This window comes from Echinops telfairi, unplaced genomic scaffold (genome assembly GCF_000313985.2).
Source record: "Echinops telfairi isolate 266 unplaced genomic scaffold, ASM31398v2 ScPeMD7_1;HRSCAF=3_0, whole genome shotgun sequence".
NCBI lineage: Eukaryota > Metazoa > Chordata > Mammalia > Afrosoricida > Tenrecidae > Echinops > Echinops telfairi.
In genome coordinates this window covers 663,124-683,789 of record NW_022103896.1, presented here as the reverse complement: position 1 = coordinate 683,789, position 20,666 = coordinate 663,124, and the positions used below count along the sequence as shown (strand labels likewise).

The following is a 20,666-nucleotide window of genomic DNA, read 5'->3' as shown; positions in this document are numbered from 1 at the left end:
GCCCTGGCTGCTTCCCACCAGGGCTGCCCCTTTTGGGGGGTGGGGGTGGGGGGTAGGAGAGGGTCAGGCCCTGCGGCCGCAGATGGCCAGATGGCGTGGGGATTTCCTGGCATAGAAACGCAGCTGGTCTTTAAAGCGGCTTACAGGAGAGATGTGGAAGGCAGGGCCAGAGGGCACCCACGTCCCCCGTTCGTCAGCCGAGCGCCCACGGGGGCGGGGGCATCAGCAGTGCCCAGAATGCGTCTCTACCTCCCTGGGCAAAACAACCAGGTCAAATGGGGCTGATAACGCTGCCCCATCACCTTGCCCTCCCCCACCGTGTGGGTGGTCCTTGAGCAGCCCCTTCCGAAGCACCAGGCCCATCCCAGGGCCTTTCCCAGCCTCCCTTCTGCCCGTGCCCTCAGCCAGGGGCAAAGGCCAGCGCCTTGGCGTTCGTCCTTCCCTCGCTCCCTGGGTGCCGGCTTCAGGTGCAGCTGTCCACAGCGGGCACTGCCGCCGCAGACTGCAATGCTGTCTCTCTCCTGCAGGGGGAGGCCACAGGAGCAGAGGCCATGTCCCACGAAAAGAGTTTCCTGGTGTCCGGGGACAACTATCCACCGCCCAACCCTGGATACCCTGGGGGACCCCAGCCCCCAGTGCCACCCTATGGACAGCCTCCCTACCCCGGGGGGCCCTACCCTCAGAGTTCCTTCCAGCCCACACCCTATGGGCAGCCAGGGTACCCCCAGGGGCCTGCCCCCTACCCTCAAGGCGCTGTTCCGTACCCACAGGGGCCGTATCCCCAAGGGGGCTACCCACAGGGGCCGTACCCCCATGGAGGTTACCCGCAGGGGCCATACCCCCAGAGTCCCTTCCCCCCCAACCCCTATGGACAACCCCAGGTCTTCGAGCCACAGGACCCAGGCTGTGAGTAGGGACCGGGGTGGGAGGGGGTCGCTGGGCAGGCCCTGAGGGAAGTCTGAGTGCTGACTCTGCCACCCACCCTTAGCTCCTCTGCATGGGAACTACCATGAAGAAGGGCCGCCGTCCTACTATGACAACCAGGACTTCCCCGCCACCAACTGGGACGACAAGAGCATACGACAAGCCTTCATCCGAAAGGTTCAGGCCCGGTGGGGCCGCGAATGGGGAGCAGGGGGGGGCGGGGTGGGGGGCGCCGGGGCAGGGTGCGCCACAGCCACTGAGCCTCTCCCCAACCCTTGCAGGTGTTCCTGGTCCTAACCCTGCAGCTGTCGGTGACCCTGTCCTCCGTGGCCGTGTTCACCTTTGTGGACGGTGTGAAGGACTTTGTCCGGGCGAACGTCTGGACCTACTACGTGTCCTATGCCATCTTCTTTGTGTCCCTCATCGTCCTCAGCTGCTGTGGGGACTTCCGACGCAAGCACCCCTGGAACCTCGTTGCACTGGTAACAACCCCCCCCCCTCGGCCCCTGCCCCCAGTCCAGCCCCTGGCGCCATCTGCCCACAGCACAGCCACAGCGGATGCCCTTCCCGTCTCCCTGCAGTCCATCCTCACCGTCAGCCTGTCCTACATGGTGGGCATGATTGCCAGCTTCTACGACACGGAGGCCGTGATGATGGCCGTGGGCATCACCACCGTCGTTTGCTTCACCGTGGTCATCTTCTCCATGCAGGTGAGCACCCCTGCCCCCTCCCCCAGCCGGGCAGCACACCCCCCCCCCCCGGAGCCTGGCACCCAGGCCCCTGCACTGTGTGCCCGCAGACCCGCTACGACTTCACGTCGTGCATGGGGGTGCTGCTGGTGAGCGTCGTCGTGCTGCTCATCTTCGCCATCCTCTGCATCTTCATCCGCAACCGCATCCTGGAGATCGTGTACGCCTCGCTGGGCGCCCTGCTCTTCACCTGCGTGAGTGGGCCGGCGGGGCGCAGGGCGGGGCCCGGAACTGGGACCGGCACCCTCTCAACGAGGCTGCGCCGTGTGTTGCCCAGTTCCTGGCAGTGGACACCCAGCTGCTGCTGGGCAACAAGCAACTGTCTCTGAGCCCCGAGGAGTACGTGTTTGCCGCGCTGAACCTGTACACGGACATCATCAACATCTTCCTGTACATCCTCGCCATCATCGGCCGTGCCAAGGAGTAGCCACGCCGCCCGCCCGCCAGGACCCTGCCCCTGGCATGGCAGTGCCACCAAACCTCCCCCTCTGGTCCCGGGCCTGGCCTTGGCGGAGGGTGCCCTTGCCAGCTGTATGTACACTGCAGACACTTCGTGTGGACCCGCGTGGCCATGCATGGTCTCCTTCCTGTAGCCCTCCTGCCCTGCCCGGGCTGACGGCAGGGTGTCCGTGCCCTCCCTCCCACCCCCCACCCTCACCCTTCACTGTTGCATGAGCCTTGCCTGCCAGTCCCGCCCAGGGTCTGGGGGCAGAACCAGGTCCCAGGGAAGAGGGAATGAGCCAAGAAGAGGGTGCACGTCTCCTCTCCTGCCCCATCCCTAGCCTGGCATCGCCGCCGTATCTCCCTCATGCTGGAGTGCCGCCCTCTCAGGTGGGAGGGCAGGTCCTCCCCTTTGCTGAGCCCCAAGGCAGGGGTGGGGGGAGGGGCCGGAAGGACACCGCCTTCTGTTCTGATGTCATTAAAGTTCAATAAGCAGAAAGACCTCTGCCCTGTTGGGTCTCTGGTCTCATGGCAACCGCTGCTGCGCCGTGGGGGCGGGGCTCAGTCACCTGGGCCACATGAGGGGGCACAGTGCAGTCCGAGGCCTAGAGAAGGCAGTGAGCAGTGGGTCCTAGAAGCACGCCCCCCCACGTCTGAGCCATGTCATGCACTCTGGAAACGGGGACTCTTGAGGCCCACAAGGTGGGTGAGGGGGTCTGGCTGTCTCCTGGGGATGAGTGCAAGAGTAGGGGCCCGGGAGCAAGCTGGCCCTGCCCCAGGGGATCCCTGATGCCCAGCCATTATCAGTCCCACGCCCTGTCGGCCAAGTCCCACCCCACCCCCCACCTCTGCCCTCATACCAACCCTTCCTAGGGCAGGCTCCTGGTCCTGACCCCCCAGGCATACCGGTCTCCCCTAAAGCAGGGTCTTGGGATGCACTGCACCTGTCTGCCAGCATGTCTGAGTGAGCGGTCATCTGTGCCTGCCTGCAGCCTTTGGAACAAAGTGTACACGCCCCTGCTGTCTGCCCCCCTCAGCCCTGGGGAGCCCCGCCCCTGGGCACTGTCTACCACTCTCGCCCCTCCCTGGGTCCCCCATGTCCTCATCTGGTGCCTGGAGTGGTCATACACCCCTCCTGCATGGAGCAGCACCCCCCACCCATATCCATAGGGAAGTTGGGGCATTTATTGGAGCATTGGGACCACAACTGGCCCCAATAGGACGGCAGTCCAGGGTGGGAGCAGACGCCTGGCTGGTAGAACCTAGGGAGGGCAGGGGCTGTAGGCCTGGGGCAGGGGCAGCTCCCGGCCAGGGCCCCACTGCCGAGGACCTGGGAGGTGGGCATGTCTAGAAGTCCCAGAGAAACAGGTCAACCTGCCTGAGTTCCCAGGTGACAAGAGTGGCAACCCCAGTGCCAGGGGGTGGCCTGCCCTCACCAAGAGGGCTGCTGGCACTGGGGTGGCCTGCCTGCACTGATAAGCCTCCGTGTCGGTTGTAGAAGGGCACCATCAGGCAAGGCCATCCTCTGACGCCTGTGGTGGATCAGGGCCACACTGCAGTCCTATCTAGACCAGACAGGGCCACCCCCACTCCAGCAAGCCACAAACAAGCCCATCGAGGCCACCACCCTTGTGTTAGTCTGGGTACACTAGAGAAACAAATTCATAGAGACTCATGTGTTTAAGAAAGAGCTTTATATACAAGAGCAATAGAATATTGAGAAAACATCCCAGCCCAGTCAAGATCCAATCTATAAAGTCCTCTGAGACCAGGAAACACATGCAATGACGCTGAATGCAGCAATGGGTGCAAAGTCTTGTGGATCCAGTGGTGGTGTAAGCATCTCAGTGCTGGCAGGTGTCTCCACGTGGTTCCCTCAGCTCTGAAACTCCGACTGCCTCAGGGTAGCTTCATGTGGCTCCTCAAAAATGTCTCAGGGAGTGAGCCGTATCCAGTAGTCTCCAAGGGAGTGAACAGAGAAAGAGTCTCCTGCCTACAAGGAGGAAATCCAGAAGTCCCCAGAATCCTCAGGAGAAGGCCACACCCACACAGAGGCCTCATTGGCTGTGATCTGATTACAGGCTAGACTCCACCCCTTCACTCTGAATCCCAAATTGACAACCGATTATATAACTACCCCCAGGCCCGCCCTCTGAGTGGAGGGGCCAGTGTCTCCCTGGGTGCCCCCTTTGCGGGCACGCTCCCCGCAGGTATTCACAGAGGAGCCCCAGGCCTGCCTCAGATCTCCCCAAACAAGCCCCCTGTGGTTTCCTCCTTGCACCCCATGTCAGAGACTGCCCAGGCCAGGCGCCCTCTGCCTCAGTGGACCAGGCTCCGCTCTGCAGCCCTGGGTGGTCACCTGCTGCCCTCAGAGGGAGGACACCGCATGGGGGAGGGGGCCACAGCCAAAGAAGGGGCACTTGTGTTTTCACCGGCAATGTTTGTTTGCCTAACAAGCCGATTCTGACTCAGTGGCGACAGGACAGAGCAGACACCAGCACTCTGCAGGAGTAAAAGCCACGTCGTTTTGCCGTGGAGCAGATGGTGGTTTCAAACTGCTGACCTTAGGATTAGCAGCCCAGCCTGCGTGTAAGTAATTATTACATCGGACAGAGCCTCAGATGTTTATTGTTTTACTAAAGAGACCTCGCACTTCTGTGCTCCAGCTGCACTGCGGCCAACAGTGAGCTGCATGGCGGCACCCGCCGCTACGGTCCAGAGTCCAGCGTTATGGTAGCTTTGGGGGGCCTTATTTTCGAGGGGGATGCCTTATATTTCAGCAAGAGCCAAAACTGTAAGTAGGTCTTATTTTCGGGGGATGTCTTACTTTCGGTGAAACAGGGTAGTAGACGCTGTGCAGAAGCAGACTCCATGGCCGGAGAAGCAAAACCCCAGTAGTTAACACGGAGGGAGGGCGGCGCTGCCAGACCACGTGCCGCACTGTCCCCAAACTGATGAAAACTTAAGAGGAGCGATTTCAGGTAACCAGAAAAAGATACATTACCTTCCAAAGAGGTGCAGGAACCTTGGAGGCCAGACGACAAGGAGTGGTTTCCTTCCAAGAAGACATTGTGGAGCTACAACTTCCGGATCCAGTGAAAGCACCCTGCAAAGTCGAAGGTACGAAACCAGAGTGAGAGCCTGAGAGTGAAACCCTTCTGAAGGGCCCAAGACTGGATAAGTAACAGAAGTGGCTTTGGGCTCAAAGGGCCTGGGAGCACAGGGCCCGGGAAGAAGCCCCAGAGCCACACTCGATGCCATGCAGTCACTGCTGACGCGCAGCGGCCCTGCAGGCAGGTGGAAGTGCCCTGGGATTCCCAGACCCACTGTCACAGGAGTCAGAGAAAGCCCTGACTTTCATCCGCGGAGCAGCTGGTGGTTTTGAATTGCCAACCTTTCCGTTTGCAGCCCAACTCCTAAACACCAGGGATCCCTGGGAAGATAGGAAAGCAGAAAACGCAACTGAGAAATGCATGTTGACGGTTTAAAGCCTAACCACAGTGCTTTGTGGGACTTATAAAACCCTGTTACACAAAAGAGAGTTAAGTGATCCAAGGTCTTTGTATTGTTTAGGAAGGGAAAGTAGTTTTAACACAATGAAGGACTCATGTGTTCAAGTCTCTAGGATACAATGACAAAAGAATATACAAATAAAAAGCTAAGTGGGAGAGGGGAAGGTGGTGGTCATCTTACTGGACCCCGAAGTGGTGTCTGGCCGAGTCCACCGCACGTTCAGGCCAAGCATGCAGATGGAGCGAGGTGGAAACTTCCCGTGGCAGTTGGAGTTCATGCCAACGTAATGGTCCCTCTGCTGAGGGAGGGTTAGAGCCAACCTGTCAATCAGGCGGTGGCTTGGTGATGTCTCCTGGGGGGTGGTCCTATAAGGTACCGGAAACTTCTCTCTCTGTCTGTCTCCCTCCCTCTCCTGCTTGCTGGCTCCCTGTGGGCCGCTCATCCAGGGAGCTCTTGGGTCCTTGCCATGTTCCCCCCAACTCTTGATCCAAGCGACTCTGCACCCACCAGCCTGGAACACCCTCCACCCCACCCCTGCATTCCGTTTCACCTTTCTGGCTCACTGGCCTGCAGCTCCGTGGGTCTGGAGAGGGCTCCGGGCAGCCTCGGACCCATGGGCTTGCGCTGGACTGGCTGGGCTCCTGCTTGATCTGAGTGATTCTGTTCTACGGAGATGAGTGTCCTCGCTTCTGTTTCTGCAGACAACCCAGCCTAACACGCGTCCTTCGTCCAATGAAGAATGCCAACAGAGCCCCGGCGCAAGCATCACGCGGACGAGGGATGGGAGAAGACATTTCGTCCGAGCGTGAGACGGGGCAGGGCGGGGCGGTCTGCTGTCATCCCTCCACTTGGAATCCTCGGTGCTTCTGACTGGGCAGCAGGGCAAGAAACAAACCCGAGGCGTCCAGGAGTAGGAGGGAAGAGACGCCGTGATGGGGACAGAGGGAATCCAAGCTAAGCCACAGACATGCCCCTTGATGAACAGAAGCTCAGCATGGGCCAGTATTGAAAAGCCAATTGCATTTCTGCATATGACCCAGTAGAAAAATAAGAGGTTTGAACGTCAGCATTCACCCTGGCTTGTGAAGTGTAAGACCCAAGAAGACCTTAAGGAGAGGGGGGTGCCCTTCCCTGACATACACAGACCCAGGGCTGTGGGAGGGACTAAAATGCCTGAAGCTGCGGGCTCACCACCAGGCAAGGCCCACTGTGACTGGCAGAGCCGGTGGAAGGCAGGCGACCCCCCTGAGGCGGATTGGCATGGGAGCCGTAGCAGCGGGCTCCAGGGGACCGACAGGAGGCTGGCCCAGCATCTAGAGGTGTCTTGTTCTGCTGTGTACAAGGTCACCTGGAATCGGAGGCGACTGCATTGTCATCGTCATGGTCAGGGTGCGTTGAATCCACTCCAGCCCATCCCTACCCTGAGCACCACAGCGGAACACCAGCCCAGCCTGCGCAGGCCTCACGGCGGTTACCCTGCCCATGTCCACCAGTGTCCCGCTGTTCGTGCGGCTTTCCGTGGCTGATCCCTCCAGAGTGGACAGCCCGCTCCTTGTCTGCAGCCTGCACTTCCGCTGGACGCTCCGCTGAAACCTGCTGGGGTCGGAAACGCCCGTGACGGAGCTTCCAGCGTGGTAGCCACGCCGACAAACTGATCGGTGGGCGAGGGGTGGGCTAGCTGCCTCCTAATTAATCAAATAAGAGGGTGGGAAATTGGAAAGCACAGCACATAAACCTCAGAAAAGGAACCCTGCCATCGAAAGCCCCCCCACAGAGCTGCAGCCCTGGAGGGATTCCACGGCCAGGATCTTCCAGAACAGCTGCTGGGCTGGGCCCGCAGGCCCTTCAGCCAGCCTCAGCTACACCGCCAGTCAGCAGGGCTCCCGCGGAAGCACAGGGGAGAACGGACAAAGGCCGCTTCTAAGTGCACCTGGAACATTCGCCGTTGCTGGCCATGGGATCGCGCGTCACAGCACGGTTGAAGGAGGACGCATTGACTGCTAGGCAAACACGTGCGAAGGAAGCAGCACACGTCCAGGGAATCCGTCCGTGGTGGTGGTGGTGGTGTTGGGTGCCGCACCTACGTACAGCCACAGGGCACGCTGCCTGATCCTGTGCCATTCGTGCAAGTGCCCTTGCCCACTGCTGCAATGCTGTGTCCACCCATCTCGTCCAGGGCCTTCCTCTTTTTCGCTGACCCTCTGCTTCCCTGGCACGCTGTCCTGGCCAGGACCCAGCTCACCAGCCTGGCCTCCTGGTGGTCTCGTCGCTTGTGTGGTGGGCTGCCCACCACGAAGTACGCAGTTGGAAACCACAAGCCACTCCCCGGGAGAAAGGTCAGGCTATCTTCTCCTGTAAAGGTTACAGTCTCGGGCACCAGCAGGGCCGTGCTACCCTGACCGCTAGACGGCCGGGAGACTAGGAGTCAGAATCCGTTTGATGAACCCCGAGAAAACAGACCCTGCCACTGAGTGGATTCTGACTTGCAGTGACTCACTAGGACAGGGCAGAGCGGCCCCTTGGGTTCCTGAGACTAACTCTGTACAGGAGTAGACAGCCTCGTCTTTCTCCATCAGAGCTGCTGGTGGTTTCTGAGGGCTGACTTTGTGGTTAGCACCCCACCACTGCACCACCAGCTGCGGTGTAACCACCATACCACCATACCGCCTTCTAGATAACCCACAGCTTAAAAAAGAAAGAAAGAAACCACAGAGGAAATCAGAAAAATGCTTTGAGATGAACAATTGCAACAATAGAACATACTCATGAGTACAGGAGCCCTGGTGGCGTAGTGGCTATGCGTTGAGCTGTTCATCTCAAAATCAGCAGTTCTAAACCACCAGCCGCTCCAGGGGAGAATGATGAGGCCGTCTAGTCCAGTGAAGAGTTACATTCTCAGGAACCCACAGGGCCGCTCCTGCAGGGTGCCTTGGGCTGGCACCCACCCCTGACAATAAAAGGTGAGGTGGGAAGCATGCCGCCGCTGTGCACCAAAGAGCCTGTGGTTCAGACCCACCAGCCGCTGCGCGGGAGCAAGATGAGGAGTTCCAACCGGAAACGCTTCAGGCAGCTTTGTTTTTGTTTTCAAATCATTTTACTGGGGCTCATACAGCTTTTATCGCAATCCACACATCCACATCCATTGTGTCAAGCACATCTGTACATTTGTTGCCCTCATCATTCTCCAAACATTTTCTTTCTGCTTGAGCCCTTGCTATCAGCTCCTCATTTTTTCTCCTCCCTCCCCTCCCTCCCTCAGGAACCCTTGATAGTTTATAAATTGTTATTATTTTTTCATGGCTTACACTGACCAGCGTCTCCCTTCACCCACTTTTCTGTTGTCCATCTCCCAGGGAGAGAGTTACATGTAGATCATTGTGATCAGATCCCCCTCTCTCCCCCACCTTCCCCTTCCCCTCCTGGTATCGCTACTCTCATGATTGGTCCTGAGGGGTTTCTCTGTCCTGGATTCCCTGTGTTTCCAGCTCTGATATGTACCGGTGTACATGCTCTGGTCTAGCCGGACTTGTAAGGTAGGAGTGGGGTCATGCTGGGTGGGGGGGCATTAAAGAACGAGAGGAAAGTTGCATGTTTCATCGGTGCTGTGCTGCACCCCACTGGCTCCTCTCCTCCCCAGGACCCGTCTGTCTGTACGGCTGTCCAGTTGCCAGGCAGCTTCTTAGGCCGTCAGGGTGGCTATGGGTCAGAATCAATCTCAGAAAAGAAGTGCGTTTTAAGCTTGGTGGCGTGGGAGTCCATGTGCACAAGCGAGAGGAGGAAGGACGTGGCGAGCAGAGGACAGGGATGGGACGCCTCTCGGAGAAAGAAGGGAGGGCACAGAAAGGCCACAACACGAGAAACGCGGGAGCCCTGAAGCTGTTGTTTGTGGGGGAACATTATAAATCGTTAGACTGGCCAAGGAGACAAAAAAGAGGGATAATATCAAAAATCAAGAATGAACAAAAGCACTGAAGCCCTCAGACACTAAAGCAGTGGTTCTCAACCTTCCTAGCGCCACGGCCCTTTAATACAATTCCTCATGTGGTGGTGACCCCCAACCATAAAATTATTCTCATTGCTACTTCGTCACTGTCATTTTGCTAGTGTTATGAGTCAGACGACCCCTGTGAAAGGGTCATTGGACCCCCAAAGGGTTCTCGACCCACAGGTTGAGAACAGCTGTCCTAGAGGCTAATGTGAGACTGTGGCTAACAACTGTATGCTACCCATGCATTGGACAGCTTAGGAGAAATAGACAAGCCACATGGAAAACCACCGACCACCGTAGCTGACTCAAGAAACAGACCTGAGTATCCCAGTCTATTTAAAAAACACACAACTAAATCTAGAGCCAACCCCCTCCCCGAAAAGTCAACAAGAACTCCAGCCCCGATGGCTTCGCTGGTGAGCTCCATAGAATACCTAGTGAGCCAGCCAGGCCCATCCCTCTCAGAGGCCGGAAGAGGAAGGAATGCCTCTCAGCTTGTTTTACTAAAGGCAGCCTTGCTCTGGTGGCATAGTGGTTTGGTGTTGAGTGCTAACTTCAAGACCAGCAGTTCGAAACCACCAGCTGCTCTGCTGGAGAAAGACAAGGCTTTCTACTCGGTGGTAGTCACGTCGTCTGCTATCAATTTGAGAGGATTCAGAGTGAAGGGATGGAGGTGAGGGCGTCAACACGTCACACCTTGACGAGCTCCTTTGGAGGCACGGAGGAGAGCGCTAGCCCGCTGGAGGCGGACGCACGCTCACTCCTTGGAAGACATTGCAGCTGACAAGACAGTGGAGCTACGCTGGTGCCCTGAGCTGTAGGAGCCATGTAGAGACCCCTGCCAGCACTGAGATGCTTACAACGCCACTGGATCCACTAGACTTCCCACCCCCTGGCCTGTGATCTTCCTGCATTCGGGTCATTGCGTGTGTTGTTTGAGTCTAAAAAGGACTTTAGAGATTGGTATCGGACGTATGGGCTAATATCAGACATGGACTTGATCTGGACTGCGCTGGGGCATTTTCTCAATGTTTGATTGCTCTGTTATATAAAGCTCTCTCTTAAACACCTGAGTGTCTATGAATTTGTTTCTCTGATCTACTCAGACTAACACATCCTCCCATAAAGAGTCACAGCCTGGGAAGCCCACAGGGGCAGTTGTGCCCTGTCCCACAGGGTCACTATGAGTACATATCTATCCCTCATGGACGTCTATGCAAAAGCTCATGAGCTATTCTTACACTGAATCATGAGTTTTTAAAAAGAAGAATATGCCGTAACAAAATGAGGTTCATCCCCATTAATGCAAAACCCAAATACCACTCAATGTAATTCACCCGATCAAAAGAGTAAAGACCTCATTTAGAAATGGGCAAGGGAATTGAATAGACACTTCACCATGAAGAGACACACACACACACACACACACACACACACACACACACACACACACGGGCAAAGGCTCATGGAAAGATGCTCAATGTGAAGCAAGTCAAACATTTTTAAAGTGAGGGTCACCTCCCCCTCACAGGATGGCATGGGTGGAAAAATGGCAAGTGAGGAGTGCTCCGGAGGCCGTCGGCAGCGGCCACCTCCCCCTCCAGGGCCTGACTGGAAGGTGCGCCACCACTGGGGAGCACCAGCGCAGCCCCTCAGAAGGCGAGCAGAGGGTGCCTCGACTGACTCGGGGTGCCCTGCTAGGCATCTACCCAGAAGATGTGGGGAGGGAGCCCCACGGCTCCCTGTGCACTATTCACAGTTGCCCAAATGGATGGACTGATCAACAGATGGACTGATGGACACCCTGCGGTCCTTCCACACGTGGAACCTATGCCACCGCAAGGAGCCTGGAGGCCCCGCAGGTGCTCAGCAAATGCACTTTGAAAATGCCGGGCTGGGTGAAGCCAGGCCACGGCCCTCACGGTCCTCAGTCAGGTGTGGCCCGGGCGACCGCACACAGCGGAGCTGCACTGTGGGCTTCTCAGGAGACGTCTTTCCAGGAGCAGAAAGCCTCGTTTCCACCGTCAGGTGGCTGGTGGGTTTGAACACTGACCTAGTGGCTAGCAGCCCACGTGGTTAACCACTGCACCACCAGGTCCCCTTATGGCCGTGGTTCTCAACCTGTGGGTCTCGACCCCTTTGGGGGTCGAACGACTGTTTCACAGGGGTCGCCTGATTCATAACAGTAGCAAAATTACAGCGATGAGGTAGCAATGAAAATAATGTTATGGGGGGGGTCACCACCACAAGAGGAACTGCATGAAAGGGTCGTTATGCCGAAGGCTGAGAACCACTGCCGGCAGGCAAGCGTGTTAGGACCAAAGTCGGAGCCCACAGAGGCGACACGTCCTGACCAGGCACACGCCGCAGCCCAGAGTGAGCGAGCTCACCCCCATGGGGGCGGGGACCCTGCTCAATGTTCCTGTGCCGGATGCACAGAGGGAGCCACATGGTGGTGAGCTGCAGAGCCTGCGGAGCAAACAGTCTCACGGGGTTTTGCAAACAATGGCTAATGTTTGGCTAAACGCATTTTAGCCACAGTTTGTTTTGTTTTTCAGGGGAAAGAAAGACTGAAAACAAAAACATAATTATCGCAATCGATTTAGAAAAGCATTTGAAAAATTCTGAACCAACTCACGAGGTGTCTCAGTAAACAAGGAACAGAAGAAGTACCCTGGCCCGATAGGGCGCCTGTAGAGCCCACGTGAGTGTGGCCGCGGAGCCTGGCGCTGTGTGCCACGGCCCATGCTCTCCAGTGCCCTTCACCTTCTCATGGAGGCCTTCGCCAGGGCACTGAGGCACGAAGACCAAGCCAAAAAGGAGTTTCTTCCCCGACAACATGATCCCATGCACAGAATGTCATGAGAAATCTACACCCCCAAACCCTTCCTAGTGAGTCCGTCCATCAATACGGCCCTGCTGGCCATAATGCCGTAGGTGACACGGTCTTCTCCGAGGGCATTCTCTGCTCTCTAATGGACAGGGCGAGGGTGGCAGTAAGATCTGATTGTAGTAGTGGCGCGGCCCCAGCACACCCCAGCACATCCTTGGGGGACATCATTGACTCTCCCGAGGCGAGGGTGTGACTTGGGCACCATCCTCTGTTTTCCTGGCATGGCACCACCTTACCGTGCTGACACGCCTCCCCCAGAAAGCCAGACCCTGTTCCCTGACTGAGCTTTCAGAGAAACAAGAAGACTTGGCATGACTTTTGGATGTTTTTGGCTTCTGGCTCCCGACCCTGCATCTGGCCCACCTCGACCTGACCCTCAGATTTGGGCCTAAACAACAGGACGATTCCTGAGAGTTTGTGAGTTTCTGTGGGACATGGCAGTGGATTTCAGAACCCAGGGTCGTGAGGGAATGTGGTCTGTCGAAAGAGGCGTGGGGGCAAGTGGAGCAGAGCAGCGTCTTGGGAGACTTGGACATTGTCAGTCTCCAACTCCTTGGGACTAGTCTGGTGTTGATTCTTCTAGAAGAAATGATGACCACAACTGAACAAAGGAGCTTCATAATGTCACAACTTCAAGTTCAATGATTCTTAACATCTCATTGTTGCACACTAAACCCAACCCAACCCACAGCGGTGGAGTCAATTCCGACGCATAGTAGCCCTGTGTGCGGTGCCAGGACTGTGGAGCTCGATGGGAGCAGACAGCCCTCTCCTTCCCCGCAGAACGGCTGACGGGCTTGGACCACCAACCTTACAGTTGGCTGACCAGCACCTAACCCAGAGTGCCACTAGAGCGCCTCAGAACGAGAAGAACCTTAAAAGCAAACGCGTGTGCGGGTGCGGGTGCGTGTGCGTGTGTGTGCGTGTGACTTACAATGGCATTTCCAGAAACCATTCCATGCTTGGAGTCCTCAGGACCACGTCTGGATTCAATGAGGGCAGACGCTGCCGACAGATAGTCCTGCAAGCATTGGCAGAAGGAAACAGTGGGGTGTGCCACCTCCAATGGGCTTCAGAGACTCCCTGAAAACCAAGAAAGCTATATACCCCGAACTATGTGGCAATTTCAAAGCTGTGTCTCACAGGTTCGTTACAATGAACAGAGGACAAAGGAGACCTGGTTCCCAGGGACAAGAGGCAGCCTTGGCCTGCCACTCCCCGAGGTCTCAGACTGCATTGCTTATCAAAATGGCCACGCTTGCCTACAAGGTTTTGTTTGCCCAAACTTGCTGAATTAGAACATCTTTACTGATTAAGTTTAAAGAGCTTTTTTTTTTTAAACTGTAAAGGGGTGGGGGTGGGGGAGTGGGGAGCTATTATAATCGTGTGTGAGTCCGGGTTGACTAGAGAAACAAATTCATAGACACTCACATGTGTGTAAGAGAGAACTTTATATACAAGAGCAATTGAATATTGAGAAAACATCCCAGCCCAGTCCAGATCGAGTCCATAAGTCCGATATTAGCCCGTATGTCCGATACCAGCCTATAAATTCCTCTTCAGACTCACACAATACATGCAAATGTTAGGTTTCTCAGGTGGGAAATACCTCTGTTCTTGGCTTCGTACAAGAAAGAATTCACGCTGAAGCCTGGTTTGTGATCCAAGCGGGTTTTTATAAAGGACGGGAGAAGTTTAAGGTTTTACAGTCTCAAAGGGATACACAGTATTTCAGGGAAGCACACCAAACCACGTGAGCCAAGCCGTGCTGAGGCCCACCACTGAACAAGGGCAACCTCGTGGGGCTGCGTGCCCACCCATGGTGACCTGAGGCCAGAGAGACTGTGGCACAGCTGAGCGGGCGCAGGAGCAAGGTCCAAAGGGGAGAAGGCAGAAGGGCCAAGGGGGCCGGCGGTCCTGAAGCCAAGGTATTTATACCTCTGGCTGGGGAGGAGTGGTTGAAGTTTCAGTTGCTCCACTGGCTGAATCCAGCCCACCTGGGCCTTGTTTTGGCCTTCCAGGTGTACCTTCAACCTGGCTTGGGGGGCTTGAGCTGGAGCACACCCAGTTAAGGTCTTTATAGGTGTTTAATGCTTGCCTGATTCTCTTCCAACCTCCTGTAGGGGCCTTGTGCAGGCATGGGGAGGGATAACCCCTTCTATCCCTATTCTGCTTCCTAACCCAATGATGCCGAATGCAGGAAGATCACAAGCCAGTGGGTGGAAAGTCTGTGGATGCAGTGGTGGTGGAAGCACCTCAGCCCCAGTGTGGGTCTCCACGTGGCTCCTCCAGTTCCAGGGCTCTGGTTCCATCAGCGTAGCTCCATGTTCTTGTCAACAGAGAGGTCTCACAGGGAGAGAGTGTGTCCCACCTCTGGGGAGGAGGACAGGAGTTCCCAGAACCCTCAGGAGAAGGTCACGCCCACAAAGATGCCTCGTTGGCTATGACCTGATTGACAGGCTAGACTCCACTACCGCACCCAAGTTGACAAGAGATGATGTGGCTGCTACAAGTGGGTTCCAGCACATCTCTAAACCTACTAGACGACAAACCGTGTCACACTTGCAGTACTTGATCGACAGCAGGCTAGCTCCTCGATCCCCTCCATTGCAAGAAGAACTCCTGGGCTTGCCTACGGTGCCCTTGTGAGTGTTATGGGAAGGGACAGAGCCTGGTCAGCAGAGTTGGCCTGCCTGACACTAGGTCTGGAGGAAAGCAGGGGCCAGGGAGACTCGGCGTGCTCAGCGCGCTCTTTTAGAAGCCCTGTCTCACTGGCATCTCGGTTCCAGAATCCCAGAAGGCAGGCTTGTGCGAGAGCACAGACCACACTGCTTGCAGCTTTGCCATCCTGAGTCAGCCTTACCGTCCTGAGAAGGGTGGGGAGCCCCCACATCCAAGTTCCCCAACAGCAGCCAAGGGCACCCAAGCCAACCGCCATGCGGCTCGAGCTCTCAGGCGGACGGCGTGAACTGCCCTGCACAGGGATGAATTTGGAGGAGCCCTAACGAGGCCCTCAGCGAGATGGACGGACACAGTGGCTGCAGCCATGGGCTCCAACGTCCTCCTGGTGAAGATGGCGCAGGACTGGGCAGTGTTTCCTTCTGCTGTAGAAAGGGTCGCTGCCATAAGACGGCACCTATCCCCGAGAGTGTGGCGGTGCAGTGGGGTTGGCAATGGATCGCTACTGTGAGGTTGGTGATTCAAACCCACCAGCCCTTCTGAGGGAAAAAAGAGGAGGCTGTCTGTCCCGGTAAAGACTTGGCCTGGGAAACACAAAAGGAGCCCTTCTGCTCCGTCCCCCGTGGTCGTCACATCGTCTGGTGTCAACTTGAGACTACTGAGAGTGCAGGGGTGGAGTCTAGCCCGTCAACCAGGTCGCAGCTCAGTGACCTCATTTGGAGGCACTACAGAGATACAGAGCTCACTGGAGGCCAGACTCACACTACCTGCTTCCTCTTCCTGTTGACAGGACACATGGAGCACCCCGGATGGAACCAGAGCCCTGGAGCTGGAGGAGCCACATGGAGACCCACGCCAACGCTGAGATGCTTCCACCGCCACTGGACCCACAAGACTTTGCACCCACTGGCCTGTGATCTTCCTGCACTTGGCATCATTGCATGTGTGGTGTGTGTCTGGAGAGGAAATAATACACTGGTATCAGGCATATGGGTTAATATCGTACTTATGGACTTGATCTGGACAGGACTGGGATGTTTTCTTAATGTACAATGACTCTTTGATATAAAGCTCTCACACAATCTAAGTTTCTCTGGATTTGTTTCTCGCCACCCGGACTAGCACAGTCCCATCATGTCGCAGTGAGTGTGGAAGGGACCTGGCCCCACCGCAGTGCTAGCCTCTGACCTGAAGGATTGCGCTAAAGCAATGTTAGTCAACCTCCAAAACCGAAACAGCGTGCCATCAAGAGAGTAAACCAAGCTTCCAAGAAACCGGTCTCCACTGCGAGCAGCCTCCACACAAGCCATGGCTTCCTCTACCTGAGATCAGCCTGGTAGATGGTGCCCAACCATGACGACCAAGCTCTTTGATCTTGGCCAGCCCGATGGGGCTGCAAGGAGGGGAGAGAAATGTGAGACTGACCTCAGATTCTCAAATCTCTTCAGACACACTGAGCCGGCTGAGACTGAACACCTCCCTGAGGCTGCTGCCCTGAGACTCTAGACCAGAAACAGACACACTCCCGAGGCTCCCTCTTAGCAAAAGAACTGATGGCCACACCTAGTAAAGGGCATTAGCTGTGTGACCGGCGCTCCATTAACGAAAAACCGAAAAATCTACCTGAGATCCAGAGGTGGACACCCACTCTAAAGCAAACCCGAGACCGTCAGGGAGGTAGGGGTGAGTGGGAACGGAGCCGGCTGCTCGTAACTGAGAGGAACGTGGGCACCTGTGGGAGACGCAGCTAATGCCCCACAGTGCTACGTGGAGGAATGGTTCACAGAGCCCCGCAAGCTTGTTCTAATGCTGGATGTGGTGCCGCCTGCACCGCTCTCCTTCCCGGACCGTCAGCTCGTATAGGTGGTGGTGTGTGTGCCAATAAAAGTGTTCTGTCCAAAGCAGCAGGCACACACCTAGGGGAGCAGACCTCTGTGGAGCCTGGCACAGGAGGGAGGTGGCCAGTTCAGGAGCTCTACAATCCCAGCCCTGCCACTGGAACTTCACTCTGGGGACAACCGGGAGCCACCGTGGTTGAGCAGGGGAGTGACTGAGGCAGAGACCTTTGAAGAAAACCGCTTCCCGAGGATGGGCACAAAGGGTCTGCGGGGCTGGACTGAGTCTAATGACTGTTCTCCGAGTCTCTGAGGGGGAGGGGGAGCATGAGCGGGAGGTCGGGGTGGCCTACAGATCCGTGGGGCAGATCCGAGGGTTCAGAAGGAGACCCACACCAGGTACTGCCACACAGCCACAGAAACGTCTATTAAATGCACATCAAAAAAGGGAAACTACCCCTTGGCTTCCCTTCTCTGGGTCGGAACCTTCTGGTGCTGGTGTTTCCCCAGGAAACCCCCCATCAGAGCGACTGGGGACTCAAGTTGTGTCCCTCTCAATGTTCTTTGAGTTTGTGGAACAAAAAGACTGCTGAAGGGACAAGGCAGGCTGTGGGGCACGGGCAGTGTTTCCCAATGAAGGCCTCGGAAGGCCTTGCTCCGCTCAAAGGAGGAGCAGGCGCCCTGTCTTGAGGAAACAAGCCCTTGGTAGGACAGTCCTGCTCGTTCTGCACCAGTGCAGCTTTCCTTTTTTTTAACAAACGTATTCATGACCTGTGGGGTAGTCAGCCCCCCACAACTAACCACGGGTTCAGTAAGCATAATTGTACGGTTAAGATATATAAAGATTATAATAAAGTCGTAGAGAACTGGGAGAGTGAAATAAAGGAGTCAGACACATTCCACGGGAGCTGCTCACCTCAGCTCCTCTTGGTGGTCCACGTGGAGTGGGAGACGGCAGGGCAGGAGAGAGCTCTCGTCGGGTTTTATTTCTGACCAAAGCTTATGTATCTGTGGGGGCATGCAAGCCCCCTGATTTCAGATAACAACGCACATCATAGGAAGGGGTTGTAACACAGGCAATACAAGCAATAGGAGGGGGTGACCTAGGGGTGTACACGCAATAGTTCATGGAGGGAATGGGGTACATCTGTGGCAAGATGGGCAGACCCTGGACTCCATATAGTGGCCTAACCTTAGTCATCCTAGAGTGGTCCCGGGCTTGCCTTCGGGCACTCCTTCAAGGGAACAATGTCAGAAGGGAGTGGGCCCCGCTAGGGTGAGTCAGACTATACAGTCTGGTTGCTCTAGACACCCTAAGGAGAATAACCTCTGACCTACATTCAATGGCCTAGTGGACAGTCATTGACCACGTGTAGCAAGCAGGGTCTTGGGTTTGGCATATATTTGGGGGAGACAACTTGGGAGAAATCTTTCTGTCTCCCACAATGACCCATGAATTGAGACAATCTATCACGTTCACCCCACAGCACGATAACCTTCCAAGCCGACCTCTCTGCCTTAAACGGACTGGCTCAGAAGATCCCAAGGAGCTCCTATTCCGATTGGATCTTTAAAAAGCTTTGTTGCCGGTCCGGATGAACGTGTGCAGAGCAAGCCAGTTTTCTCTTCATCTATACACACACATTTTTGTTCCCTGTCGTTGACTGCTGCCCCCACCGGGGTGTGGCCCACGTGGACTGGAAGGGCTGTAAGTGAACCCTTGGGCGTCTGCAAGGAAGCCACAACGTGCTCTCAAGTGTGGTGACCTTCATGATGGGCTTCTCTCTTGTCCCTTGTGGGGGCCCAGGAAGCCACTCCTGCAGAACTGTCCAGAGACTGACAGAGGAGGGCCCGTAGGTGCAATTGCACGGTTATAACATATAGAGATCATAGTAACGTCATAGAGATAGGAGAGGGAGTAATTAAAGGAATCAGACACATTTCAGGGTAGCATGCTCACCTCCGGGATGGCCAAGGTCTCAACAGCCAGGTCTGCAGAGAGAGAGAGGGAGGAAGAGGGAAATATTTCTAACCAAGGCTTATGTATACTTAGGGGCGTGCAAGCCACCCTGATTACATCACAACAGAAAGGGGTTGTACGGTTGACATACATCAATTGGAGAGGGACAAGCTAGGGGTGTACACGCAATCAGAAGGGGCGGCACTAAGGGTACACATGTGACAAGATGGGCAGACCCTAGATTCAAGATGGCAGCCTAACCGTGGCTGCCAAGTGCTCAGTCACTCACCATGGGTTGCACGCAGCGTCTTAGGTTGGAATATATTTGGAGGACAACCTGGGGAAACCCCCTGCATCCCACAAAAGACATGCTAATCACTCCCGTGAAGCACCAGGCTTTGCAGGCAGGATGATGTCTGCCTTACCCAATGAGGATCTCATCTTTTGCAGGTGCGCTGGCACCTTGGCATTCAAAGACAAGAGTGCTGATGGCTACAGAACCGGTTCCAGTGTCCTTCCGGCAAGGGACCCACAACACCCACAGCTGGCCAGCCATGCTTCTGGACCTGTGGCCTTGTGAGCAGACCAGGGTGTGGTCTGGCATCTAAAATCTCTACAGAGTTAAGAATCCTGGTGGGCCTCACAACGGGCATTCAGAAAAGGAATGTAAATAGCCAGTCAATCGGAAGAGATGTTCAGCCTCAGCCATTTTCAAGAGAAGGCAAATCCAATTCTGCAGTCGCGCTGGGCACAGAAGGAGCCCTCGATAACCATTGTCGAAGGATTGGATGACAACCCTTCAAATGGCAGAAATGAAGTCTGACAATATCAAATGTTGGAGAAACAGTAGGTCAACACGATCACTTTACACGTTGCTGGTAAACATGAAATTTAAGAAGTCACTTTGGAAAGCCAATCTGACATTGTCTTGTAAAGTTGAAAACCCACATTCTCACAACCCAGAATCCTACTGTCCAGGAATATCCAAATATGTGCCAAAGACTCGTGTAAGAATGTTCCCAGTAGCGCTGTTCACAGCAGCCAAACCCTCCCAACAACCAAATGCCCACAGACAAGATCATTGATACATACGTATATGCAAACCACAGTCTTCTTGCACACAGAGAGTGTGCACAAATGCCGAGGAAGGGTGGGCGAGCCTAAGCAGGACAGCACTTGAAAAAGGGAGTCCTGAAGGACATGTAGCAATATAACTTCTTTTTGCAGCTTTAGAACCTTTATCAGACCATCAGCCACTAGTTTTCAGCCACGTTGACTGTCTGCAGGCTTCTGAAAGTGGTGGCAGACACGTTGGTAACCAATGTGTGGAGTTGTTTGGTAAACCTTCGTCCTCATTACGTTTCCTGGACAACCATACACGGATACAGTATGGGACGGTCCTGATTCCTTTGGCCCAGAGAGCTGTTAATCGTGGTGCTGATCCGTCCATCTGGTGTCCCGTCTCCTTCACAGCAAACATCTGCATCTCCTTGAGCGCCGAGGGGCACGCTTCTTGGAGCCCACCCACCGATGCTCTCGTGAATGGTGAGGGTGTCCTCTGAGGTCACGACTTTGTTGAGAGCCAAATGGCCCTTCTTGTTCTCACCGCTCATCTCAGTGGGAGCGACAGTGGGGGCCAGGCTGGAAAGACACTACCCTTGAAGAGGGTTCACTGTTACGGTTT

The 20,666-nt window shown here is 55.6% G+C and overlaps 1 protein-coding gene across 1 annotated transcript; it reads left to right on the top strand.

Annotated features, from left to right (window-relative positions):
• Nucleotides 1–516: 516 nt before the first annotated feature.
• GRINA (glutamate ionotropic receptor NMDA type subunit associated protein 1) lies at nucleotides 517–2,615 on the top strand. Its single transcript, XM_004697360.2, has 6 exons — nucleotides 517–906; nucleotides 989–1,101; nucleotides 1,206–1,406; nucleotides 1,506–1,634; nucleotides 1,724–1,867; nucleotides 1,951–2,615. The coding sequence occupies exons 1-6, from the start codon at nucleotides 552–554 to the stop codon at nucleotides 2,098–2,100; spliced, it is 1,092 nt and encodes a 363-aa protein (XP_004697417.1). The 5' UTR covers nucleotides 517–551; the 3' UTR covers nucleotides 2,101–2,615.
• Nucleotides 2,616–20,666: the final 18,051 nt, after the last annotated feature.

Excerpts from the sequence above, each read along its gene's own strand:
- GRINA (XM_004697360.2), top strand. The coding sequence starts at position 552 with ATGTCCCACGAAAAGAGTTTCCTGGTGTCCGGGGACAACTATCCACCG. Across the intron at positions 1,102-1,205 it reads GACAAGCCTTCATCCGAAAG|GTGTTCCTGGTCCTAACCCT; the intron begins GTTCAGGCCCGG and ends CAACCCTTGCAG. Across the intron at positions 1,635-1,723 it reads TGGTCATCTTCTCCATGCAG|ACCCGCTACGACTTCACGTC; the intron begins GTGAGCACCCCT and ends GTGTGCCCGCAG.